The sequence below is a fragment of the Apteryx rowi genome, unplaced genomic scaffold (assembly GCF_003343035.1).
Source record: "Apteryx rowi isolate R43461 unplaced genomic scaffold, aptRow1 scaffold_645, whole genome shotgun sequence".
In the NCBI taxonomy this organism is placed as follows: Eukaryota; Metazoa; Chordata; class Aves; order Apterygiformes; family Apterygidae; genus Apteryx; species Apteryx rowi.
In genome coordinates, this window is record NW_020450922.1 from 228,893 (window position 1) to 250,997 (window position 22,105).

Sequence of the window (22,105 nt, forward strand, 5' to 3'; positions counted from 1 at the left end):
TCCTGTATTAGTTTGACAATCCTTCTAGTCTAAGTCACCCCATTCAGAATGAGCTCATATGCCCATGTTGACATCAAATGAACTCAATGAGTTACAAATTCCAAAAATCTAACTACATTTTGGCTACTCTTATTTCAATTTTGTTTTGCAGACAAATTCATTAATTCACTCAGAAGTCCAAATTCACTGAAACTGATGAAAATGTGATTGCAATGGCTTACAAATTTGTGAATGTTGTTCCAAAAACACATATACTTAAGGTGTTTATGCATGCAAATAATCAAGATACCTACAGGTTACTGTTTTCATAACAAGCAAATGTTCAGTTTACATATAGATTTATGGTAACTACAACTGCACATTAGGTTTGTATGAAAAATGTTGGAAATGGGCTAGGAGGAAGAGTGTCAGGTTAAAAATAATAGGAGCAGTGAGAGATAGGGGTGAGCAGTCAAACACAGGATCTTTTGCACAAAACTCTGAGCATATGACTCCCCAGAAACAGGCAACTACACATTCACTGCAGAGTTAACCTTCAGTTCATTTTGTCAGATTAGCCTAAGTTGAAGGAAGACAGCAGCACTGAAATAATATTTCTGTTTCTACATCTTCATTGGAGCTGGCTTGTGCTAAAAATCTTGCCTTCAGCTGCTGTGTTGTGTGCATGCTTTACCATCTGGCCCCCTAGGAACCAGCTGACACATTTTAAAAGAAGTAAATCTGAGTTGTGATTGTTGCACGTGGATGAGACCCAAGTTAAGAGCAACACCTAAGCTATAACTTGAGTTAACTCTGCAGTAAAAGTAAATATATCGGTTAACAGTTTAAAGAGGGATTGAGCAATGGCAGCACTAAGGCATACTCATGGAAGAAGGTTAAAATGTGAACCAAGCCATACAGACAAAAAACTGAAATCTCCATTTCATGTTCACTACTCATGCCTCACATTATTTTTAAACAGACGAATACAATGTTGCAGAAGAGCTTGGCCTTTCAATGTTAAAAAGATCTCTTTGACTCCTAACAAAGTTTTAGAAGCAAATTAAAACATATTTAACTACAGTCTTTTGTATCCTTTTGAACAGAATTCCCCGGTCCAGATCAGTCAGGTAAACAGTCTTCTATATGGTTGATTATTACATTTGGGATGTAGAACGGTTTGACAATGGTTCTTTGTTACAAGATATGATTGGCTATGACATTGCATGGAATCAAAAATCCTCTAGAATTGCTGCAACACTGCACTTCCTATATTCCAACAGAACAGGCACGTGGCAAACAAAYTGGATTTTTCAGAAATATTTAGGCACAAACATAAATATTTAGCGTACAGACATTACAGCTATGACAGCCTCTGAAACATACCTTGGTAGTTTTGGAAGAGCTGGTAAAATGGAGCCTGTTCGTCTGTAGTTAAAAAAGCCTCCAACTGCTAACACTCCAATTATTATCACTAGTATGACTGTCAGCAACACTGCTACTGCTGCTATCAAAGACARAAGAATAAGCAAAAATTAAAGCAAGCATAGTTGAGAATAAAAAAAGAGCCCAGAGAATTACAGACTTGACCCTGAACAAGTATCATACTGCGGTATTACACATGCCTTAGTTCAAGATATCAATGGTAATATATACTCGAAGCTTACTTGTTCCAGGAGGCACTCCCTTTGACAATCCTGTTTCACAATAATTCCCAGTGTAGCCATAAGAACACCTGTAAATATAAGTAGGACAGCTGACTGACTGTTTTTTATTAAGTCTAGGATCTCAGCTTTATTATTATATTCCATAATGTTTACCCACATGACATAAATTTTAACTCCTTGCTTAGTAATTATATGTTTTACTGACTGTAAAGATAATACATCTGCTATCTGCTTAGAATTAAAAGGGGACATAAAAAGTGCTGAGTTAGAAAACTAAAGTCACTGAAGTCAAAAGATTCTGTTTCACTGGAGCATCAGTGGCACCTACTGGCTGTTCCAAGCTACATTTATTGAGCATTACTTCTCCATTGTTTTAATTTTATGGCATAGCTTTTTACCAGAAACTTCATAGAGGTTTGCTTTTCTATTTTTCTCCAAACTGATGCCTTTTACATTGCTTATTTGCTGATATTTCATGCTTATATGTTTTTTTCTGTGATTGCCACAAACATGCTATTGCAAAGGTTTAACATCTTCTGTAGCATTTCCAATACATTTTAAAGAGTTGATTTCTTTTGTGAAACTAAATCAGCACAACCTGATCCAGAACTTTGACCATATCAACATATTGACTTACTTGCATTTTGGAAGACCACTCTCATCTGTATAACATGTTCCTCCATACATGCACCTGCATGCTGGTGGCATTGTCGGAGGGGATTCAATGGCTGCAAAGATTGAAAGCCATATATGTGTTATTAAGCCATCTTCAGCAAAAGGCTACCATACAGTATTTTGTTTATCTGTGCAAAACTTGCATATACAAAATCACAGGCAGTAGCTTTGCTTTTAATAGCACATATGTATGCTGCCATTATATTTATTTTTCTGCCAAAATAACTTATTTTAATCCAAGTAAAACCTGTTCTTGCAAAATAATGGGTTATTCAGTAAAAGTATGCAGAGGCAACTGAAAAGGTGTATTTTTTCACCATCATCACTTTCTTTTGCCTATGAAGTCCCTCACCCATCCCCTTCCTCCTTCAAAGCACTCCATTCAAAATGCAGCAATACTTTATCTTCTCTGTCCCAAACTCTTCTATCCAATCCAGCCAGTTAGGAGTTATTCACAGAGAGCCAACAAGCTGCGATGCATTTATTTATGAAGAAAATCAGTGGATGGAAGTGTGCATACAGAAGGGACCTCTAAACTCTCAGACATCCTGATAGCAAGAATGACAGAAAAATCCAAAGTCTTCAGAGTTTTCTGTCAGTACAGCGCACAGGCTGACTGACTGGTAAACACCAGGTAGCACTGAAGCCTGTTCATGACCACGCTGGTGTCTCGCTGCACTCCAAGAGCCTTGAGGCTGCCCATGGGGCAGTGCTGCCTGAGCTGGCCCAAATGCATAGCTACAAAGGTTCTGATGTTATTCTAATGCTGAATCTAGCGAAAAACAAATGAAATTTCTTGAACATAAATTGCACTAGCCTTTGGTAAGAGCTCAGGATATGCCATCAGAAAAGTGTGGTTCACACAGGAAAAGCTCTGGATCTTAGACATTATTATAGGCTATAAATTAAGGATGCATATTGACAGTCTCTCAAACTGACAAGTTAGATCAGAATATTCTTGTCATAATTTTTTTTATCAGCCAAAAGCAGAKGAAGTCTGTTCTTATAATGTTCTTACAGTCTTACAGCCTGTTTCCCATTGGCTGGAATATGGGGAAATGGCAAAATAAAGTAAATGCATATAGAAAACTATGTTTGGTCAGTATGGCAGTTATGGCAGTCATATTCCACTGGTTAACAAAGAATTGCAGAATTAAAGAACAAACAAAATGCTTAAAATCAAGTTCAAAAATTGAGACAAAATTGAGACAGTATTATATATACTATTTGCCATCTCTTCCATTCTCTCAAAATAAATTGTTTTCCTTAATTTCTAGACAGTTTATGTAGAGCAGTATCAATGAATAACAACAAATGCAGTTTCCTCAGAGCAACAAACAGCAAATAGCAAGGACAATCACTGTTATTGATCCTAAGTTAAGTGTATTGCACACTTCCATTGCCTATTAYATCATATTAGTAGTTCCTCTTTCTGCAGCTTACACCTTGTGACAGTAAGAGCAAGCATCACCAATTATTAAGAATATACAAGTCAGATGTGAAGCTGTGCGGAAAATTATGAAATTGCCTCATTTGATGCAAAAAGAAGAGGAGAATTCAGAGAAAATTAACCATAGCAAAGATGCCAGACGTAATGCCATAGGGTTAATTTATTAGAGGTACGTTGCAAGGACAAGTGCAAGGACATCTGGCTACCACCCACATCACGGTAAGCTGAGGTGCAGACTAATAGAAATCCTGCAGTAGCATACTCTTTCCTCTCAGAAAAGGCTGAGCAACTCTCTTTTCTTGGAGCTCCTGGAAGCACTGTGGGGGCTCTGCTGCAATGCAACAATCAAGCACTAAATTGCTTAAAAGGATTTCCAGTGCAAGATAATTAATTATCCGGAAGTTGTCTCTGTTCACACTGTGAGTTATTTAAGTTTTTTGCAGATTTATACTGTATTCTGTTATACTGATCGCACAATACCTTGGACATAATTGTAAATGCAAGTCACATTTTGTTAAACCACAATTTGTCAGAAATTCCATAGTTCTGAAATGAGTACACTTGGAAAATGAAAATGGAATATTTTGGAATTTCAAAAACAAAAAAAATAGAAACCTTGACCAATTTCACAGCTGGGTCTGGACTAGTAGGACTGGTATCTCTATATCCATTTTAAAAATGAGACATAAAGACATTATATAAGATGCACTAGGTGACCATAAATCAATGACAGCTGAGAATAAAAGTCAGATGTCCTAACCTATCAACCTTTACTATATCAGCCAGCTCATACCTCCATATTTCTATTTCAGTAAAGCATTTGCATTCCTAAAGAAAAGCTTCCTTTGCTTTCATTTCCAGCTTGACAAATTATTCTACCTGCATCACACTCTGTGCTGCTGCCTTCTACGAATCGAGTCCCTTGAGGACAAGCACAGGTATATCCCCTCGGTCTCAGCAAGCAGAGATGACTGCAGACATCTTTACAAGGATTAGGCACTGAAATAAAATGTGATAAAGACAGCTGAAGAAGTAATGCAGCATATTCCTGAGATATGGCAGGGGGATTTCACAGTCAGTAATATACCTCATCAATATCACATGCCAAAAATCTAAACAAATCTATATCCATTTTTAAAACAACTGATTCCCAGCCAGTGTATTTATATCAAAGCTTTTTGTCTGCCTTTTCTTACATTATTCCTAAGGGAGAGCCCATGGCTGTTGGGAGCCAGAGGAGCACAAGGAGGTGAAGAAACAGAACATTCCCAGTACCCGAGCACCACGGAGCTTTCTGACTCCCAAAGCTATAACCCCTCTAAGGAGGGGTAGGCTGGAGCAGTCTGTGTTCCTCTGGACATCTCACCGCGCTTACTGCAGACATGTCATAGCTGAAATGGTTTCCTCAGAGGCAGTATTAAATGGCCAGTACTTTGTATGTTATCAGTATAGATTCCCATTGTGCCACTTAGCAATAACTTAGTACTAAAAGACTGTAAAGAGAGATGTGTAGTATTCTGCTTTTGAATTAGTTTTGGGTATGCAGCAAAATACTTGCCAGCCTATTCCATTTTCATATCTTCAGAAATACATACTGTCACATGCTGAGAGATGTTTTACCAGAAGATTACTAAGCTCTTTGAAGACATCATTACCAACTTTGATCAGATAGGAAGRAATGGTTCATCTAGGATGCTGATTACCTACCTGACTGATTGTATCTATGTTGGTGATAGATGCGCACTTGAGTAAGCCAGGGATTTACAGTCAGCACTTTTACTTTTTCTCCATTTCCAAATTTATCTTTCTTCCAGACTTCTCCTCGTTCTTTAGCTATCCAATATAAATGGCCTTCAAAGACATCAAGGCTGTACGGACTGCCTGCTTCTCAAAGGAACCAAACAGCAGACTATGAGCAAGCACATCTCTAGCAGGATAGGTGATTCTTCATCAGCTGAGTATTTCATCTAATAGGTTCATTTTAAGACATTTGTAGCAGTATATATAGCATCACATGACTGACCACTTCATGCCACTGTACCTGCAGGCTGCTTAATAATATACATAAAAGAGCAAGAATCCAACTTGCCACATTGTCCCCAAATTGGTCATGTAAGTTACCCTCAGTAAATCTAGTTTCAAAGCATTGTGAGCCCTGCACCTGGTGTGCCATTTACCTCAGTGTAAAGAAGCAGAAAACACTACCAAGGCTTGTTTTTTAAAAAGCTGCCTTAATGGGAGCTGAGGTCTTGAAAATCAAGCTCCAGTTGTGAAGGCTGAATGCTTATTAGCATACATCTTGGTTACTGTTATATTAATTGGATAGTAAGTTCTTACCTCCATGTAACACTACGGTTCTGTCTGTCCCATCAGGTCTCATGGATTCAATAATATTTTCTTTAGAATCACTCCAATAGATCCTGTCACTGTTCAAATAATCAATAGAAAGACCTGTTGGCCAGCCAAGGTCTTCAGAGACCAGAGTTTGTCTTTGCTGTCCATCCATCCAGGCACATTCAATCTTTGGCTGCCTTCCCCAGTCAGTCCAATACATGAGCCTGAAAAAACAAAACCAGAATTTAACACTCGGAATTCAGTCGCCAGGATCATCTTCTGGAGTTTCATGGAACAGGTCAGTGGGGAAGCAAAAAGCTGCTCAGTAGCTTCTGGTTCGCACGTGAGATCAGGGAACTTGCACAGAGTTCACTGAACAAGCATGTTTCAAGAATACAAGAGAAATACCAGAGATTTTTTTTTTTTTTAATCTTTTGTCCTGATTTTGGAGAGAGAGTGATTTCAATGATGGTTTTCTCAGTGGATGAAAAGTGACTGTGAAAATTTTGAGCATCCATCAGTCACTATAAATTTGCAGAGTTAAGGAGCTGTGTTAAGGACTTAAGGGGATCTGCATGGCTGTACTCCAGCTGAGAAGCACATATCATAATATCCTGTGATTGATCATCTAATACCAGATGTAGCAAGCACAGCTATTCAATGTGCCAAAGCATTTACATTACTTTCCACCCAAGGAGGATATCTTTATTTCTTGGAGCTGGTGAAGAGATATTCCCATCAATTTCCCTATTTCAGTAGTAACAGAGAAATGTGGTGGGCAGAGCATTATAAAAAGGAGATCTTTATTTGGCCTCCCTGGTGTTGTCACCAATACAGGTACCTATCTGAGATCTAACCCTAAAATACTCATATAAATAAATAGAATTACCATGTACACAAATTTCCTAACATTAGTGAAAACACAAATGTCTCATTGATGATACCGGAAATTTCCATTAATTTAATCAGGAAACCACTGCCTTAGTCATTCCAGTAAAGTTTACAGTTGTGGTTTTTTTTGGCATTGAACAGTATAGAGAACAATTTGGGGAAGTCCTGTAATACTTGCCCAAGCTTTGGATTGACAGCAATAGCTGCTGGTTGATCCAGTAGAGAAAAGATAAGCCATTTTCTGTACCGTCCATCTAACTTTGCCACTTCTATGCGATTAGTCCCTGCATCAGTCCAATAAAGATGCCTGAAGTACATAAAACACAAAATATTCCAAAAGTAATTATCTGATACCTGGGAGAGGAATAAGAAAATCTTTTTAAGAAGAAAAGCTACATCAAAACCATTGCAGCAACGTAACAGCAAATAAAATTAATATAAAGAAACTACACTGATTACATCTGAGCATTTTAAATCTGGAACACCCAGACTGTGGCAGGAACATCCAACTCTTAAATGTAGGTGAGTTCAGGAAATGTAATCCATAGGCTCACTAGCTTTCACCTCTGCCAAAGTTTCTACAGCTGCCCCTGTTCCTTGTCAAATCATCTTGATTAAAGTGCTACTGAGAACTTTCATTGTTACTTTTAAGCACCAGAGATGGCTAACAAGCATCTTTATAGATGCAGTTTTCCAGGAGACAAAATCATATTCAAAAATTTAATTACCATGGAATTCATGTGGCAACTCTGAGTGTATACAGCTTGTTAGTCTATAGCTCCTCTCTAGACTTTTGTCTGCTGATAGAGGTGTTAATGAATAAATAGTTACTACATCAGATGCAAATGTTTTCAGTCCTTACAAATATGGCACTCAGTCCACTCTTCCTTGGATTTAGCTTATCTTTACCATCAAGCCTGTATTAGTTTTTCATCTTAGATAATAAACATGGTAGTACTCAGTGTCTTCTGTTGAAATAAGTGTGGGATAATGGTCTATGATTATCTGTGATTCTCCCTGCCATGGGGTAAACAGTGAATACAAAGGGTGATTTGCAGCCTGATGCCCATGCTGGCAAGGGGTGAGACAATGCCCAGGGCGAGGCAGAGGTCTCACCACTTGACATTGCTCTACCCAAAACGACACCTGGGGCGAGGCGGGAGTCTTGCAGCCTGGTGTTGTTGATAGGGGCAAGAGAAAAAAAAAGGCCAGCAGCCACTGACACCTTCTGCTGAGCTCGACAAGGACCAACATCCCACAGTGTTTGACTCAGCCCCACCTCGCCAAGAGTATAAATTCAGTGCATAAATGTTCCTCCATTCCGAGGACGAGAACACCAACCTACAGACAGGTCGACAGGCCTGGACCTCTCTCCTCCCCAAAACAGGGACGCCTTTTTGGTAAGGTCTGCGCCTCCGACAACGTTGGACGTTACCCCAGTAAAAATACCATTGTTGAAAGAGCTTAATTATCAGTTTGAGCTCAGAAAAAGTAGAATTTGTTGCAGTAAGTGCATTTATCATCGGCAATCCTGAACCTGTTGATCTGTCGCTTTAATAAATTGTTTAAGTTGATCAACTTTGCGAAACTGATCCAGTGAAAGTCCTTTTGAGGAGGGCTCTGGCAGGCAAACATTGATTACCAAATTATTGTTCAGCTTTGTGAACCTGATCCAGTGAAAGCCCTTTTGAGGAGGGCTCTGGCAGGCAAAGTTGACTACCAGATTATCGTTCAACTTTGTGAACCTGACTCAGTGAAAGTCCTTTTGAGGAGGGCTCTGACAGTCAAAGTTGATTACCCCTTTCCCTCCCTTCACGCAACAGTAACAATAAGTTATCTCATAATTGCCTTCGGAATGTCAAGAAATACTATAATTCCTATTTTGCAGATGGACAGAAGGACTAAGTGTCTCAAAGCATGTATCTCAGTTTTYATAAAATGTGCACACTTAAGTACGCTCTTTTCAAAAACCTCTCAGCATTATTCTAGAACCAGCATAGCACTATGTTTGCAGCGCTGGAGATGCTAGCCTCACAAGGATGCTGGTATATCCCTCTATCCTTGCTCATGACCATATGCATTTATGAAAAGAAATTCAGCCATTCCCTACTGGCCTGAGACCATTTGGGTTTCTGGGTGGCCTGCAGTTCACAAAGAAAACAGAAAAATAACCTGAAGGCTGCAGGTTAGTCCAGGCCTTAATACATCTATCTCCTCTATTAAAAATCTGTTGGAAGGAAAGACAAAATTTTCCCCTTCTCCAGCGAGACTGGCTTCATTCTGCTCTAGACAACGTACTGCGTGAGCAACTCCCCAGCTATTTCATAGCTAGCTATTTCATCACCTAACACAAAGAGCCTAGATAATGAAGGCTATAGATCAGGCCCCAAACTGGAAACATAAATCTTTTTCCAACCTTTGTCTACTCATCCAATAGCCTGTTGAAGCATTAGAAGAAATCTCTGTGGCCAAAAATACAATTTAGACCCAAGTGCTGCTTAGCCACAGCCCAGATCTTGTGCATCTCCTGATCACGTCCCGAGTGAGGACATGAACTGTAAACACTATCAGTCACATTAATTGATAACCACTTGATAGGGGGGAGGCAGATGGCTAAATTCCTCCTTTTAGTTTTCAGTTTAGCAGAAAACTCATGTTTTACTATGTTCTTCCCACCCTTCTTCACCTTATTGACTATATCCAGGAACGTCGTGGGAAAAAAAAAAGTCAACAGCCTTCAAAAGATTGACTCATCTCTATAACCACAGTCTATTCAGCTTCAAACAGAATCCTGAGTACATTTCACAGTGTCTATCTACAAACACTAGGCCCCTGGTTAGTTAATTTGGTATTAGACAAAATAAACTACAACTTTGTCTGTCCACCACATCCTTTAACAGTTACATCTCAAAGTGACCTCATGATTTTCAGGATTAAGTAAAAAATCTCCATGTTTTAGCCTAAAAAGAGCCATAGTAATAGGAAAGATAAGAGGAAACACTCTCTTTCATATACAATTACAAAAATGTTATTTTCTGAGTAAACACATTTATTCATCAGACTTCTGAGCTGCTTCTGTTCTGGGAACAGTTCACATAGCAAAAGGCTGGTAAGAAAGGAGCAAAGATAAAAGACAAACTCAGTTATGCATTGGGAAGGTCTCCTTTCCACAGCAGAGGAAGCTCCTTCTCTGATGCCTACCTGAGTCCTAGAAGGAGTAGCCATCTGACATGAAGGCCAGTGTACTATCACCTGAATGGTGCACAACTGATCTGCTAGTTGTGGAGTAGTGCAGCTTTCCTCAGAGAATATGTGATGCAGTCATCAACATGCATTTGACCTAGTTACCTGCTATCTGGGCAAACAGAAGTAACTTACTACATTCTTCTCAACTACCTTGAGACCAGATGTTTCCTGACACAGACAGAAAAAGCTGGCATAAGGAAGGAAAAAGTGGATTTTGCACTGTCTGATCAGACCCCTGACAGATTCAACATACAGTATTTTTCTAGCCTTTCAATGCACTTACCTTCCAACCCAGTCAACAGCTAACCCATCAGGACTAACTATGTATCTGATATTCAAGTCAACTGCCTTTGTAGGGTTGTTTCTACTGCTGTCAAATGTGGGCAGATAGGCACGTTTGATGGATCCAAACTCAGAGCCCTGCCCCAGAATGCTGAAGTACACAATACCTTCAAAAAAAGCACACAGATAATTTTTAAAGTATAGTTATTCCATATTTTTGGAAAATTCTAATTTTTCTGAGGTTCTTATGTCAAGATACCAGATACATTCTTTCTATTCATAAAAATGTAGAGTTGCCTATTCAATGAAATTAGATCATGTGAATGCTCAAATTCTAAAGCTATCGAATTCTTAAGCCATGAATATCATGGGTAAGATACGCATCTACAATCATATTGACCTAGATTATCAAGAACTGTGTACCACATTTTAAAGAGTAGAGGGTCTTGGCTTTGAACCTTTTTTACAGGATCTGGTGACTGGTTTAGACTGTCATGACACTGAGTAGCAAGTGTGGCCCAGCACAGCGGCCCTGTGAAAAAGACAAAGGCTGGAAAGCCAATAAAGAGGCAACGATATAAGATAATATCAGTATCTACTTAGAATCTGCCATTCCTGTTTAGTATAAGGATTAGTTCTTGCAACACCTGGACCAGGTTTGGGGACTGGCAGAAGCAGGAGAGAAGAAAAGGGCTCATTTGTAGCAACCCTCTACTGTTGCTTAATCACAAAGAGCCACAGCTCCACAGCTGAAGTCATAGCAAAATAAAAGAGAAAACAGAATAAAAACTAGCTACACTAAACTTAACATTAAAAACATTAAAAGGAACCACACTGATGTGAAGGAATGAGTAGAAGGGAGGGGCACATTCAAACCAAGATCTGTCCAGTTAATCTAGTTTGATTTTGATTTTCAGTGTAAATTAAAAACCTAGCTGGCAGAAATGAGTCTTTTTAAACCAACCATTGCATGATTGAGTATTTATGTGCCATGCATACTCACTCAGGCCTATCCCTTCAGGGTCCCAGTCATAATCTATAGCTTGGATACGCTCCTGGTTATCGATATAGTCGGAGTACTGCGCTGATGAGATATTGTATCTTCGAATCCGCACGTTATCTGGCAGCAGTAACAATGGAGGATTACCTGAAAAATGATCGTAAATTTTACTTCTGTGTTTACCTCATTTTAAAAAAACAGAAAGTCATTTACAGTCAAAACTAAATTGAGGTTTTCACAAGTTCTGTTTGAATAAGAGGTGGAAGGGAAAGAGGGCCACTTCTATAGTTTCAGAGCTATTAGAAATTCGTGGATTTTCAAAATTGGTGAAAAACTCTGGAAATGCTTAACACTGAGCATAGCATTATCTGCTTCACCAAGGACTATGCACAGTAGTAATCACTAAGGAATAATTCCTCAAAAGGTTTTAAATATCACAATGTTGGCATGTTGGTACCTCACAGCTTGAAAACAGAATGCAGATATACATTATGCAGCTCAGTCAAAGTTCCTCCCCACTTTGGGGAACACAATATGGGGAGCAAATTTGGCAACAAAGAATAAATTGCCAGTTACTTGAGCTGGGAGCTGTCTCAGCTCTTCTACCTGAAAGGCTTTAAAACCACATGCCTCCATATTCAGATGAATGTTCTCCCACCTGGCCACAGCTTAATTTTGAGTGACCTTCAGTGCTCCAATAACCTAACTAGAGAGGGTATCAGTCCCACCTGGCTCACTGTGCTGGTGAGAAAATTTAATTCTACAGCCCTTTTGTAAAGGAGAGAGTCCAGCTGAGTGTTTAAGACTTGGATCCTAGGCCCTCCTCCAGAAAACAAGTCCTCCTACATTAATCGCATCTTCACTGAGCCAATGCAAAATGACCCAGTGATTACGGCATTCACCTGGGAAAGGAAAATCTCATTTACCAGTCCCTTGTCTAGCTAATAATTCTTAACTTCCTATGAAGTATTCACCTGAATACARATCCCCCTCCCACAATGCCATGGCCAACTATTGGACAAGACAAGTGACTCTCTTCTCTAATAAACAAACAATTCAGTGTATAAACTGGCAGCATTCCTAGTACAACAGTATATATATTGGTTGTTAGGACACTCTCCTGGGGGATGGGCTATTAATTACATACCTATACAGAAAAGAACTGAATCCAGACATCTGTCCTCCTAGCATGGGTCACAAGGTATTGGCTATGGGGAAAAAGGGCGCATACCTCTTCTCCATACCGTGTTTTATGGGACCTGAAATCCCATGTGTGTTCTGAAAATACCTACAGATCAGGCCTGCAGCAGACACAGGCAAAGGGAGCACTCATTTATGAGTGCTGTGAGCTTGTACTATGAAGAGTGACACAGTTCTGGGCGTACACAGAAGCAGGACTCTAGACACAAGGAATTTCATGATACTATCGGCTACAATCTTGTTGTCTTCTACCACTTAACCTTGAAAACTTTAGGTGTTTAGGTGCTTCCAGAATTGAGCCTATGAAGAGAGGTTTTAAGGAATTAGATTTCTGACAAGGGCACAAAGAGTCAGGCAGGCAGAACTCGGATGCAAATGTGCTTTTTATGTATTTTTAATCTCATGCTCAGCAGTGCATATTTACTGAATTAGGCCTCTGGACTGGAAACCCAGAGACCTGGTTTTCTCATAACATTTCTCAAATCCCAAATATTTTTTAGCTTTTAAAACTCCTGCAGGATGCAGTTTTGGTCATGGGCATTCTATTCTGAAGATTCTACTACTTGACTAGATACACTATGTTGCTATCATGTATCTCTTAAAGCTGTTAAAGTGTAAGTACTTTTCTATAAACAATATTGTCTCAATTTTTATATAATATGCTGCACCGTCACTTTTTTTTTCTATTTTCTTCAGCTCTTTATTATTACTGCTTTCTGAACCAACTCTTTATCTATTCAATGACTGTCACATACTGTAGTCACTGCACTGAATATGATGAAAAACTAATGACTGAAGCTAAGCATGGGCCAAAGTCCTTCTGCTTGTGTACTTCATTCCGTGAACAATGAATGGCAATCTGTCAGCAAAGTGCCTTTAATTTGTACCAGTTTAATTCAAGTTTCTTCTGATGCATTACTTTAGAGACAAAATCTAAAACCTCAGGAACAGGGGCTAACAGGCAGCATTAATTTCCTTCTGCTGACAACCATGGGATAAGCGGTCTTTTGTCTGCAGAAAATTTCAGGGGAGAGGAAGGCAGGCACCCAAACCACTTTCAAGGTATTATTTTTAAGGTTTGCAATTGGAAGCGGAGATGGAGCACTTCAATTCCTGATTATGGAATAGGCAGAATACAAAGAAAATCTTATGCTACAGAATAAAAACTTTTTTTTCCATTATCCCCTGTTAAAAAAAGAGGATTATATTCATTAAGTTGCTATACTCCACTTGCTCTTTACAGGTAGCAATCAATCTTGCTGTCAAGTTAACATACCATCAGCTGCACACTGTTTCCCTTGTTGATCACCCACAGACCTGAAGCCATCTGCGCAGAAACATTCGTAGCTTCCTTTGGAATTCTTGCAGTCCTGGGTGCATGTTCCAAAGATCTCACATTCATTGATATCTACACATAAGTGGAGAAAAGATACCTAGAGTTTAATCTTTCACATGCTAGTCACCTTTGCTCCATGAAGCAGTAGGCTTCTCTCTTCCTAACATAATTAAAGGATCAATAATCTAGTAAAATCCTTTAAAGTCAGCATCACTTTTATAACAGAACTGCTCATCGCTCATCTACTGTCTAACATAAGTCTTAACTACAGATTGCTATTAACTGCATAGCTCCTGTTTATCAGATCCCTTTTCAGAGACATATTTTTGATCATGTATTTTTGGGTTAAATCACCAAGGAAAGATAAAAGATGATGTATGAGTACAAGGAGATATAAGACCCATCTTGAAATGCTGAAGCAAAGGTACCTACTCCCTCAGAAACAAAGAAAATCACTATCCCAGCAGGAAAGAAAGTGAGGGATGGCCTTGAAACATGGTTAATAAAACTACCCAAACTGTCCACAAGAGCTGGGAGCAACAGACCTGCTCCCAGAAGTGGTAAGTGCTCTCATTGAAATATACTGGAATGGCACCTATGAAGATACTGTACTGCATGACCACCAACACTGACCTTTGGGTAAATGCCTCACCATATTTTACCTGCATATACTCAAGGTTAAAACATGGCACAACAAACCTTTATTGAAGGTCTGTTCTGAAGCAGAATGAAACAAGAGTATAAACTGCAGTAAGTTTCCTTTCAATAAGAAAAAACAGCAAATTTCTATCCTTCAGGTTGCAAAGACATGCAACAATGAGAGAGCAACAATGTCTACCTATAGCCACCAAAAGCCTAAAATGGGTCTGAATTTGACCAGTTCTTTGGTGAATGAGGTCTACATGTTCGAAAACATTATTCAGCAGCAAAACGTGTCAGAAAACATCTGGTGAATGTATAAAAATCCCGTTTTAATAAGAATAAGTAGTTACATTAAAATGATGAAGTGACAGGTCACTGAATATTTATCAGTGAGAAGATGTTTAGAAGATTGAAAATACCATCACAGGAGTTGCGGTTAAGTTCACTGGCTTTGTACCCTGGCCTACAGGAACAGATAAAGCCTCCTTCTTTCAAGTTGGTACAGTTATGCTCACAAATATTTTCTGCACAAGTTCGTTCTGTTCCAGGATCTGAAAAAAATGTAAATTAGACAATTATAACCAAAAAATAAAATGATAAGGGGGACACAACATTGATCATTGTTGTCTATTTGAAAACTACTTTCAAGGATAAAGTTAGTTTCCTTTTTTCTAAGTGAAACTTTCAATTAATGTGAATGGCTTTTCTTTGTCTAAGGCATAACTAAGTAAAAGAGGGTGATAAGTGCTGGTCAAGAGAACTCTCAGCTAAGATTGGTTTCATTTGCAGAAGTGAGCATGGTCAGAGACATAAACATTCAAGCTAACCCTCCTTAAGAGAAATGGCATTCAACATTACCAATATGAAGCAACTGCAGCAACTATTTTAAGAGATTTGAGAAGGCCATTGTCTCATTTCTACCCTTGCCAACCTACCTCTTTCTCAAACTACCAGTCCTTTCTTATCACCTAAACAGAAAACATTCTCAATTGTTATAGCACATAATACAGACCCTACATTATTTATATCTGGAAATTAAACATGACAGCTTGCCCATGCAGCACCTAATCTAAAGCCTACTGAAGTCAATAAAAGTCACTGCACAGAATTCACTGCCCTTTAAAACATGCTTATAACAGAAAAGGAACTCAGAGATTATACATCATAATATGCAACAGATAATGAAAACTATACTATTCTCAAAGTACATATAGGATTACACTGATTCTGACATATTCTATTCATATATGGAGTACTTAGAAATTCAGATCTTTTATATGTAAGTAGAAATGATTAAAAATACATGTTTGTTGACAGAGCATGAAAAAAGATACAAATGTATGGCAAAACTTTTCATTAGGCTGATTATCTCCTTCATACACCTAAATCCCAGTGCTAGTAATTAAGTTTAAATAGCTCAGTTTTACAGATATGTAGAAGCATAAATTCATTGTACACAAACACACATACAGAGTTTCTCTTTTCTCCATAACCCAGGTATTTGATATTGGAAAGGACTTGAATGTTATCATCTGATCTGTGTTCGCATCTATCCACAAATRGTAGAAGGCTGACTGCCAGAAGGTGTCTTTGATTTGCACTGTCATATCCTTTTTTTACTTTCATATTTTCATCAAGACATTCCACTATGTTCTTTTACCTAAAGACCATTGGGATGGTATGTGAAACTGAGAAAACAGCTGCTTCAAAACAGACTGCACTATAAGCTTCTGAGTTACGTGTGCTTTGCAAGCATACTGGACTGTAAATCACCAGTACATCATTTGGCACACTTTCCCTTGAAGCCATCAAAGCCTGAATAACTGATATTGCAAGTTCATGCTTGTATTATCACTCTGCAGCTTTTTTATCAATATATTGATATTTATATCAATATATATTGATATAAAAAGTGTTAGGGTTTTTTTCAGAGATTCTGTCAGAATATTCTCTCTTCCCTCAAAGTTCAAGTCAAAGCTTTTGCATCTGAGTRGCTGCTAGCAAATTTATGATGCATACTTAATGAAAGTTGTGAATGCACAGAGAAACTGAGAGGGCCCTCAGTCTGAGTACTGGGTGTCCTTACAGAACTCTGTGGTCATGTTTGCACACAGGAAAATAGAAGCATCTCAATATACAATTGGTTTCAACAGGGCTAGAGCAACMTACACTGGTGCAGAGTCTGCCCCAGAATAATTCTGTGGGTTGGTCTACTGCATTTACGAATTAAATGTCCTGGTATTCTAACCCCCATAATGTAAACCATTTCAAAACAAGGTCAAACCCATTTTTGTGATGCATAAATACTCTGAGCCTAAAATGAATTTCTTAGGGTTTTCCCTGAAGAAGAAAAATAAAAGATACAGCAATGGATAATAGGATAATTCTAGCACAGACTAATTGAAAATTAGTATTTCTTAGCATTCTATTCAAAAGCATGCAGGTACCGTTTTCAGTTGCAGAAATTCTTATTTCAATAGTACTATAATATTCTATTCTATTGATATTAATACTTACTGCAGCCCACTTCATCAAAATGGTCTCCACAGTCATCATAATTGTCACACACATAATGTAGAGGAATGCAATTTCCATTACTGCACTTGAATTCATCAGTTGTACAAGGTCTTGGGGTTGGTTCTCTACCTACAGTCGAGAAGAGAAACACTCCTCTATCACAACTTCAGCCACACAGTACCAACAGGTAGCAGCACTACAGCACACTGCAGATGAGAAAGCTGATGCAAACTGGTAAAAGATGACTACAGTGAATCAGGAAGTCTTCTTTTTATAAAGACAGAAGGTAGATTCTTCTTGTTAAGTATTGCTTAATAGATGACTAAACTTTCTTTTTAACAGTGCTAACCAGTTTACATCCTTTAACTCTATACTTCATGCATTTATTCCAGACTTCAATAGATTACTTAAGAGCTGTTAGCAATCTAAATTTAAAAAATACTGTGCAATAAAGCCAGCAAATAATATCAGTAAGCAATCAAAAACATAATTAAAATTGATAATACAAAAATCAACATAGTCAGTGAAAACTTGATAAGGTATCTGAGGGCAGAACTCTACAGAGTATTAACAGAGCTTCTGCAGGATTTGGGCCTAAAAAATAGCAATGTTGTTCGTAACGTAATATGTKACAAGAATTCAGAAATAGACATTTCTCTGTTTAAAAAGTCCTAGTTATTCATCCCATCCTTATTTCATGATACAACCAAACTCTTTTTTCTTCATCATTTTAAGTGGAGTTCATAGTAAGTAGGCACAATCTAACTAGTGTTTGTAATAAAATACGATTTGATTTTGAAGACCATGCTTTGTACTTTTCAGGCAAATGATTGTTGATTTTTGCTACTTATATTGAGAGTTGTAAATCTGTAGTACCAATAATCATGGTTCAAATTATTTCATGCTGAACTCCAATTTTCAGATATTTATGTTTAATTTTTACATTTCTGCAGGACTCTGGTGTCATCAAACATTAAGCACATCAAGATTACTGAATTTGCTGGTCAATTTTATATAAACATACAGTGTTCCTCTTTCTCATCACTTCCATCTCCACAGTCATCTTCCTGGTTGCACAGCTCATGACTGTATATACAGCGATTGTTTTCACACCGGAAACGGAATGGAGGTTCACAAGCAATATCCACTGAAATCACAGAGATCAAGTCAGTCATATTTTACACTTAATGCCATTAAGCTACAAATTATCCCAATTAATTTTGTCTGGTACCATTAATGTTTTCCCTATATTTTAAAGGACACTGTGGGGGCATTCTGGCCTACAGGAAGTAAATTATCTCCACATTTCTTTAAATGTGGCATAAAACCTGTGATTGTACGTCAGGTCATTACTTCAGGCATAACTTCATTACTTCAGTAAACTGATGGAAAATCCAACATGCTAATTAAGCTGCTATTTAGTGTATAACTTACAAAAATTATTTAATTAATACTTCTAACATCTTACATTTTTAGAGCTAAAGAGGACTCCTCATCCATGTTTAGAAAAATATCCTGACTCTGCTGAGAGCTTTAAAAGCTTACCACTTCTAAAAAAACCAAGTTATCCAAATTATCTCTTTAATTGTAAACCAATGGTCTTATTTCATACACCCAGCTTGAAAATATTAAACAGTGTCCCTCTGTCTTTGCTGGGTTTCTCCCTACTTTGATAACTACATATACAAACATCTGCAAAGCAATGAAAAACATATAGTAGGAGGATGAAGCAAACGTAAAGGCATATGAAGCATTCTCAGCACTCATCCTGAATGAAGTCTGTGAGAAACTCCAGCAAAAACAAAATATTTAAAATTTACTATTTGTTCTCTCTACTGTAAGTAGAGATTTTATTATACATGGGAGCAATATTGTTCATTTTACTGTAATTATTCCCTCTTACAGCAAAGGTGAAGTTCTTCATCAGAGTCATCTCCACAGTCATTATCACCATCACATTTCCAGTATGGCTGGATACACACATGGTTTTTGCATTCAAACAGCATGGGTGGACAATATGTGCCATTAGGATATCGTGTTGCTGAAGAAAAGAAAATTATTATGCAATTTTCATTTAAAATGGAAATTCTAACTTTTTCTGAAAAATATTCAAGCAGATGCTATTATTATTTTTTCCTTCAATGGCCTCTTCTCCTTAGAAGGAAACAGAATATGAAGCACTACAAAGATTTACAGTGACAAGAGATTGCAAGGACTGAGAACTTCTTAGTAGCTGTAACATAATTAATTCAGGTTCAAATGAATAATGAAGTAACAGAAGTTACTCCCCAAAGGCTTTGGGAAATAAATTGTCGTGAATTTTACAAATACTGTTTACAGTTGCTACTGACAATATATTTCAGCAATTAAGAAAATAACAGAACTGGCACCAAACCTGAATGACCAAAGTAGTACCTAAGGCATCTAATTACAAATGGACTTATGTTGGTATAGTAGAAAATCTACCCAGACTCTGTAAAAGCTGTGAAAAAAAATGAACTAGATCAAAGAGAAACCACAAATATGACTCTGCCAACACATGTAAACAAACCACATTTTTGTCCTTTCACCAGCTCCTCCTATGCTCTTCCCTCCCTTGAAGAAAAGCCAGATGTTCTGTAACTCAGACTCTGGTAGATGAATTGCARTGATGTAAATTTCAGGATACAGTTGCCACTGCTAAGATAAAGGTACTGCTGCGCAGACGCCCCTTCTCACTTAAACCACACGGGCTAAGGTCAAGTGCACGGGAAGATGCACAGAACAACCCTGATACCAACATGAAGAGACAGGAATTCTCCCCGGTACCGAAGCCCAAATCATTTGGGCATATAAGCAAGAATAAGCACTTTAATAGCTCCTAAGAGGCCAACCACAGCCAGCACAGGTAAGAGCACTAAGGTGATATCTTCATTCCCCACAGGAATGATATTTTATGGGTAGACAGTAGCCGTGTGTGCAAGCTACAATTTCTAGATGTTTCTTCACAGTAGATCAATATAGAGAGGGAACAGTTAAACATAAAAGCATTTAGCTTCATTGCTTTCACTAGTACCTTAGGAAACTCTATACCCTCCTTTGAGCATTACAAAAAACAATACCATTACAGAACCTCGTTACAGCATAGAATGAATGGAAACAGTGGATCTTAGAATGTGAATAGGATAGTCAAGAATTTTAATTCAACCACATGTGTATCTTCTGCTGGACCATCCTTGCATTAATTTCCTAGAATTATGAATGCGTTTACAATTAATGTAAGAGATGGCAACCCATATATGAAAAGGCTTTTCCTGAATTTTACTGACATCACTGAGAGTTGCAGGGCTGAGTAGCTCTGAGGAGTCCTGTCACTAAACAGAAAAAAAAAAAAAAGCACAGGTCTTTCTGGAAGTGAGCTCAGTGAGCTCCAATTGCAAAGCTTGAAACTCACGACAAGTTGCTTCATCAGAGAAATCATGGCAGTCTGCCTTTCCATCACATCTGAAGCGCTCTGCAACACAGTGTCCACTCTCACACTGGAAATAACCTGGGTGGCAAGTCCTCAGCTCTGGAAAGATTCAGAAGTAACTGTGAAATCTCTTCTCATTCAAATCAAGCTGAAATGACTGTTTTCCAAAAACAACAGTTTCCTTAAAGATTGCAAAATCCCAACTATTAAAATGGCGGTATTCTCTACTTCTGGTAGAGAATTCCCCTAAGAGATCATTTTGCAGAATAATTTATCACATTACAAGCAAAAATGTGTACATGTGACAATGTGGCATCCAAAGACAATACGCACCACAGTCACGTTCATCTGAATTGTCTTCACAGTCATCATCATGATCACATATCCACCGGGAAGGAATGCAACGCAAATTGTCACAACGGTATTCACTTTCTGTGCATTCCCGAGGACCTTAATTTAAAATGAAAGTACAAACTTGTGAAGTTTCTCAGCTAAAGATTTAAGCATCCTCATTAACCTGCCTCATTAAAACAGACAAAAGTAATACTGGCAGATATTGTGATATAATCATAAAAATATCTAAATGATATTAGAATAGCATCCCTGCATACTCTTTACATTATGTTAAACATTTTGTGTTGGCCCTCCTGACAAAGAAGAGGGCACTCCATTGCAGATGTTTTTTCATCACAAAATTATACAGAAAAAAATCCATGCTCATTGCTTAAAAAACCATATATTTCTATATTTGCACACAGGGCAGAATTCAGATGGTACTTCCTAGCGGAAAACAGGCTATGCGCATTATTATGATGACTGAATTTATCAGTGTTTTTATGCATTCACAATGCTTCCTTGAAACAGCACTGTGAGAGTTCAGCTATGAAAATACAGGCTATAGAGTGAAACAACCAAATGGTTGCAGTTAAGAGCTATCTACCTGCCCTGTTTTTGTAAGAAATAGGAGGCTAGTTAAGTCAAAAGCTGGACTATATCATGAGAGTCAAGAAAGACTCACTGCAGTTGTGCTCATCAGACTCATCTCCACAGTTATCATCTCCATCACACTTCCAGCGCAGTGGGATACACCGATGATTGTCACAGCGGAAATCTCCAGAAGGACTGCAAGTCCTCTCCTCTGCAGTGTACACAATTTGCCAACAAAAAATGAGACCAGTACACATTAGCATAGTCTTTGGATAAGATGCAACGCACAGAAGATAATGGAAGTCAACAGAGATTTTCATGACACAAACTGGGTCAAGTAACAGAAGAGTGATAAAGAAACAGCTGAAATAATTATATAGAACTGGGATGGAAAAACAAAGAAAGAAACCTTGTGCTATCAAAGTAAAAGAATGATTATTGCTCCTTGCAATGCAATTATTCCAGAGTGAGGGGAGCCCTAATAGACCCCCACCCTCTCTCTATCCAC

The 22,105-nt window shown here is 38.1% G+C and overlaps 1 protein-coding gene across 1 annotated transcript in view; it reads right to left on the reverse strand.

Annotated features, from left to right (window-relative positions):
• The window catches only part of LRP2 (LDL receptor related protein 2), a 157,999-nt gene that overhangs the window by 6,410 nt on the left and 129,484 nt on the right, over positions 1-22,105 (reverse strand). Inside the window, exons 71-87 of the mRNA XM_026084515.1 lie at positions 21,689-21,808; positions 21,004-21,120; positions 20,653-20,769; positions 19,123-19,260; positions 18,244-18,366; positions 17,220-17,348; positions 15,122-15,253; positions 14,001-14,132; positions 11,528-11,671; positions 10,526-10,691; positions 7,175-7,303; positions 6,109-6,329; positions 5,479-5,658; positions 4,651-4,770; positions 2,284-2,374; positions 1,647-1,714; positions 1,366-1,486 (exon numbers count right to left, since the gene is read on the reverse strand). Of these exons, the coding sequence (XP_025940300.1) occupies positions 1,366-1,486; positions 1,647-1,714; positions 2,284-2,374; positions 4,651-4,770; positions 5,479-5,658; positions 6,109-6,329; positions 7,175-7,303; positions 10,526-10,691; positions 11,528-11,671; positions 14,001-14,132; positions 15,122-15,253; positions 17,220-17,348; positions 18,244-18,366; positions 19,123-19,260; positions 20,653-20,769; positions 21,004-21,120; positions 21,689-21,808 (2,248 nt within the window). The remainder of the gene's footprint in view (positions 1-1,365; positions 1,487-1,646; positions 1,715-2,283; positions 2,375-4,650; positions 4,771-5,478; positions 5,659-6,108; positions 6,330-7,174; positions 7,304-10,525; positions 10,692-11,527; positions 11,672-14,000; positions 14,133-15,121; positions 15,254-17,219; positions 17,349-18,243; positions 18,367-19,122; positions 19,261-20,652; positions 20,770-21,003; positions 21,121-21,688; positions 21,809-22,105) is intronic.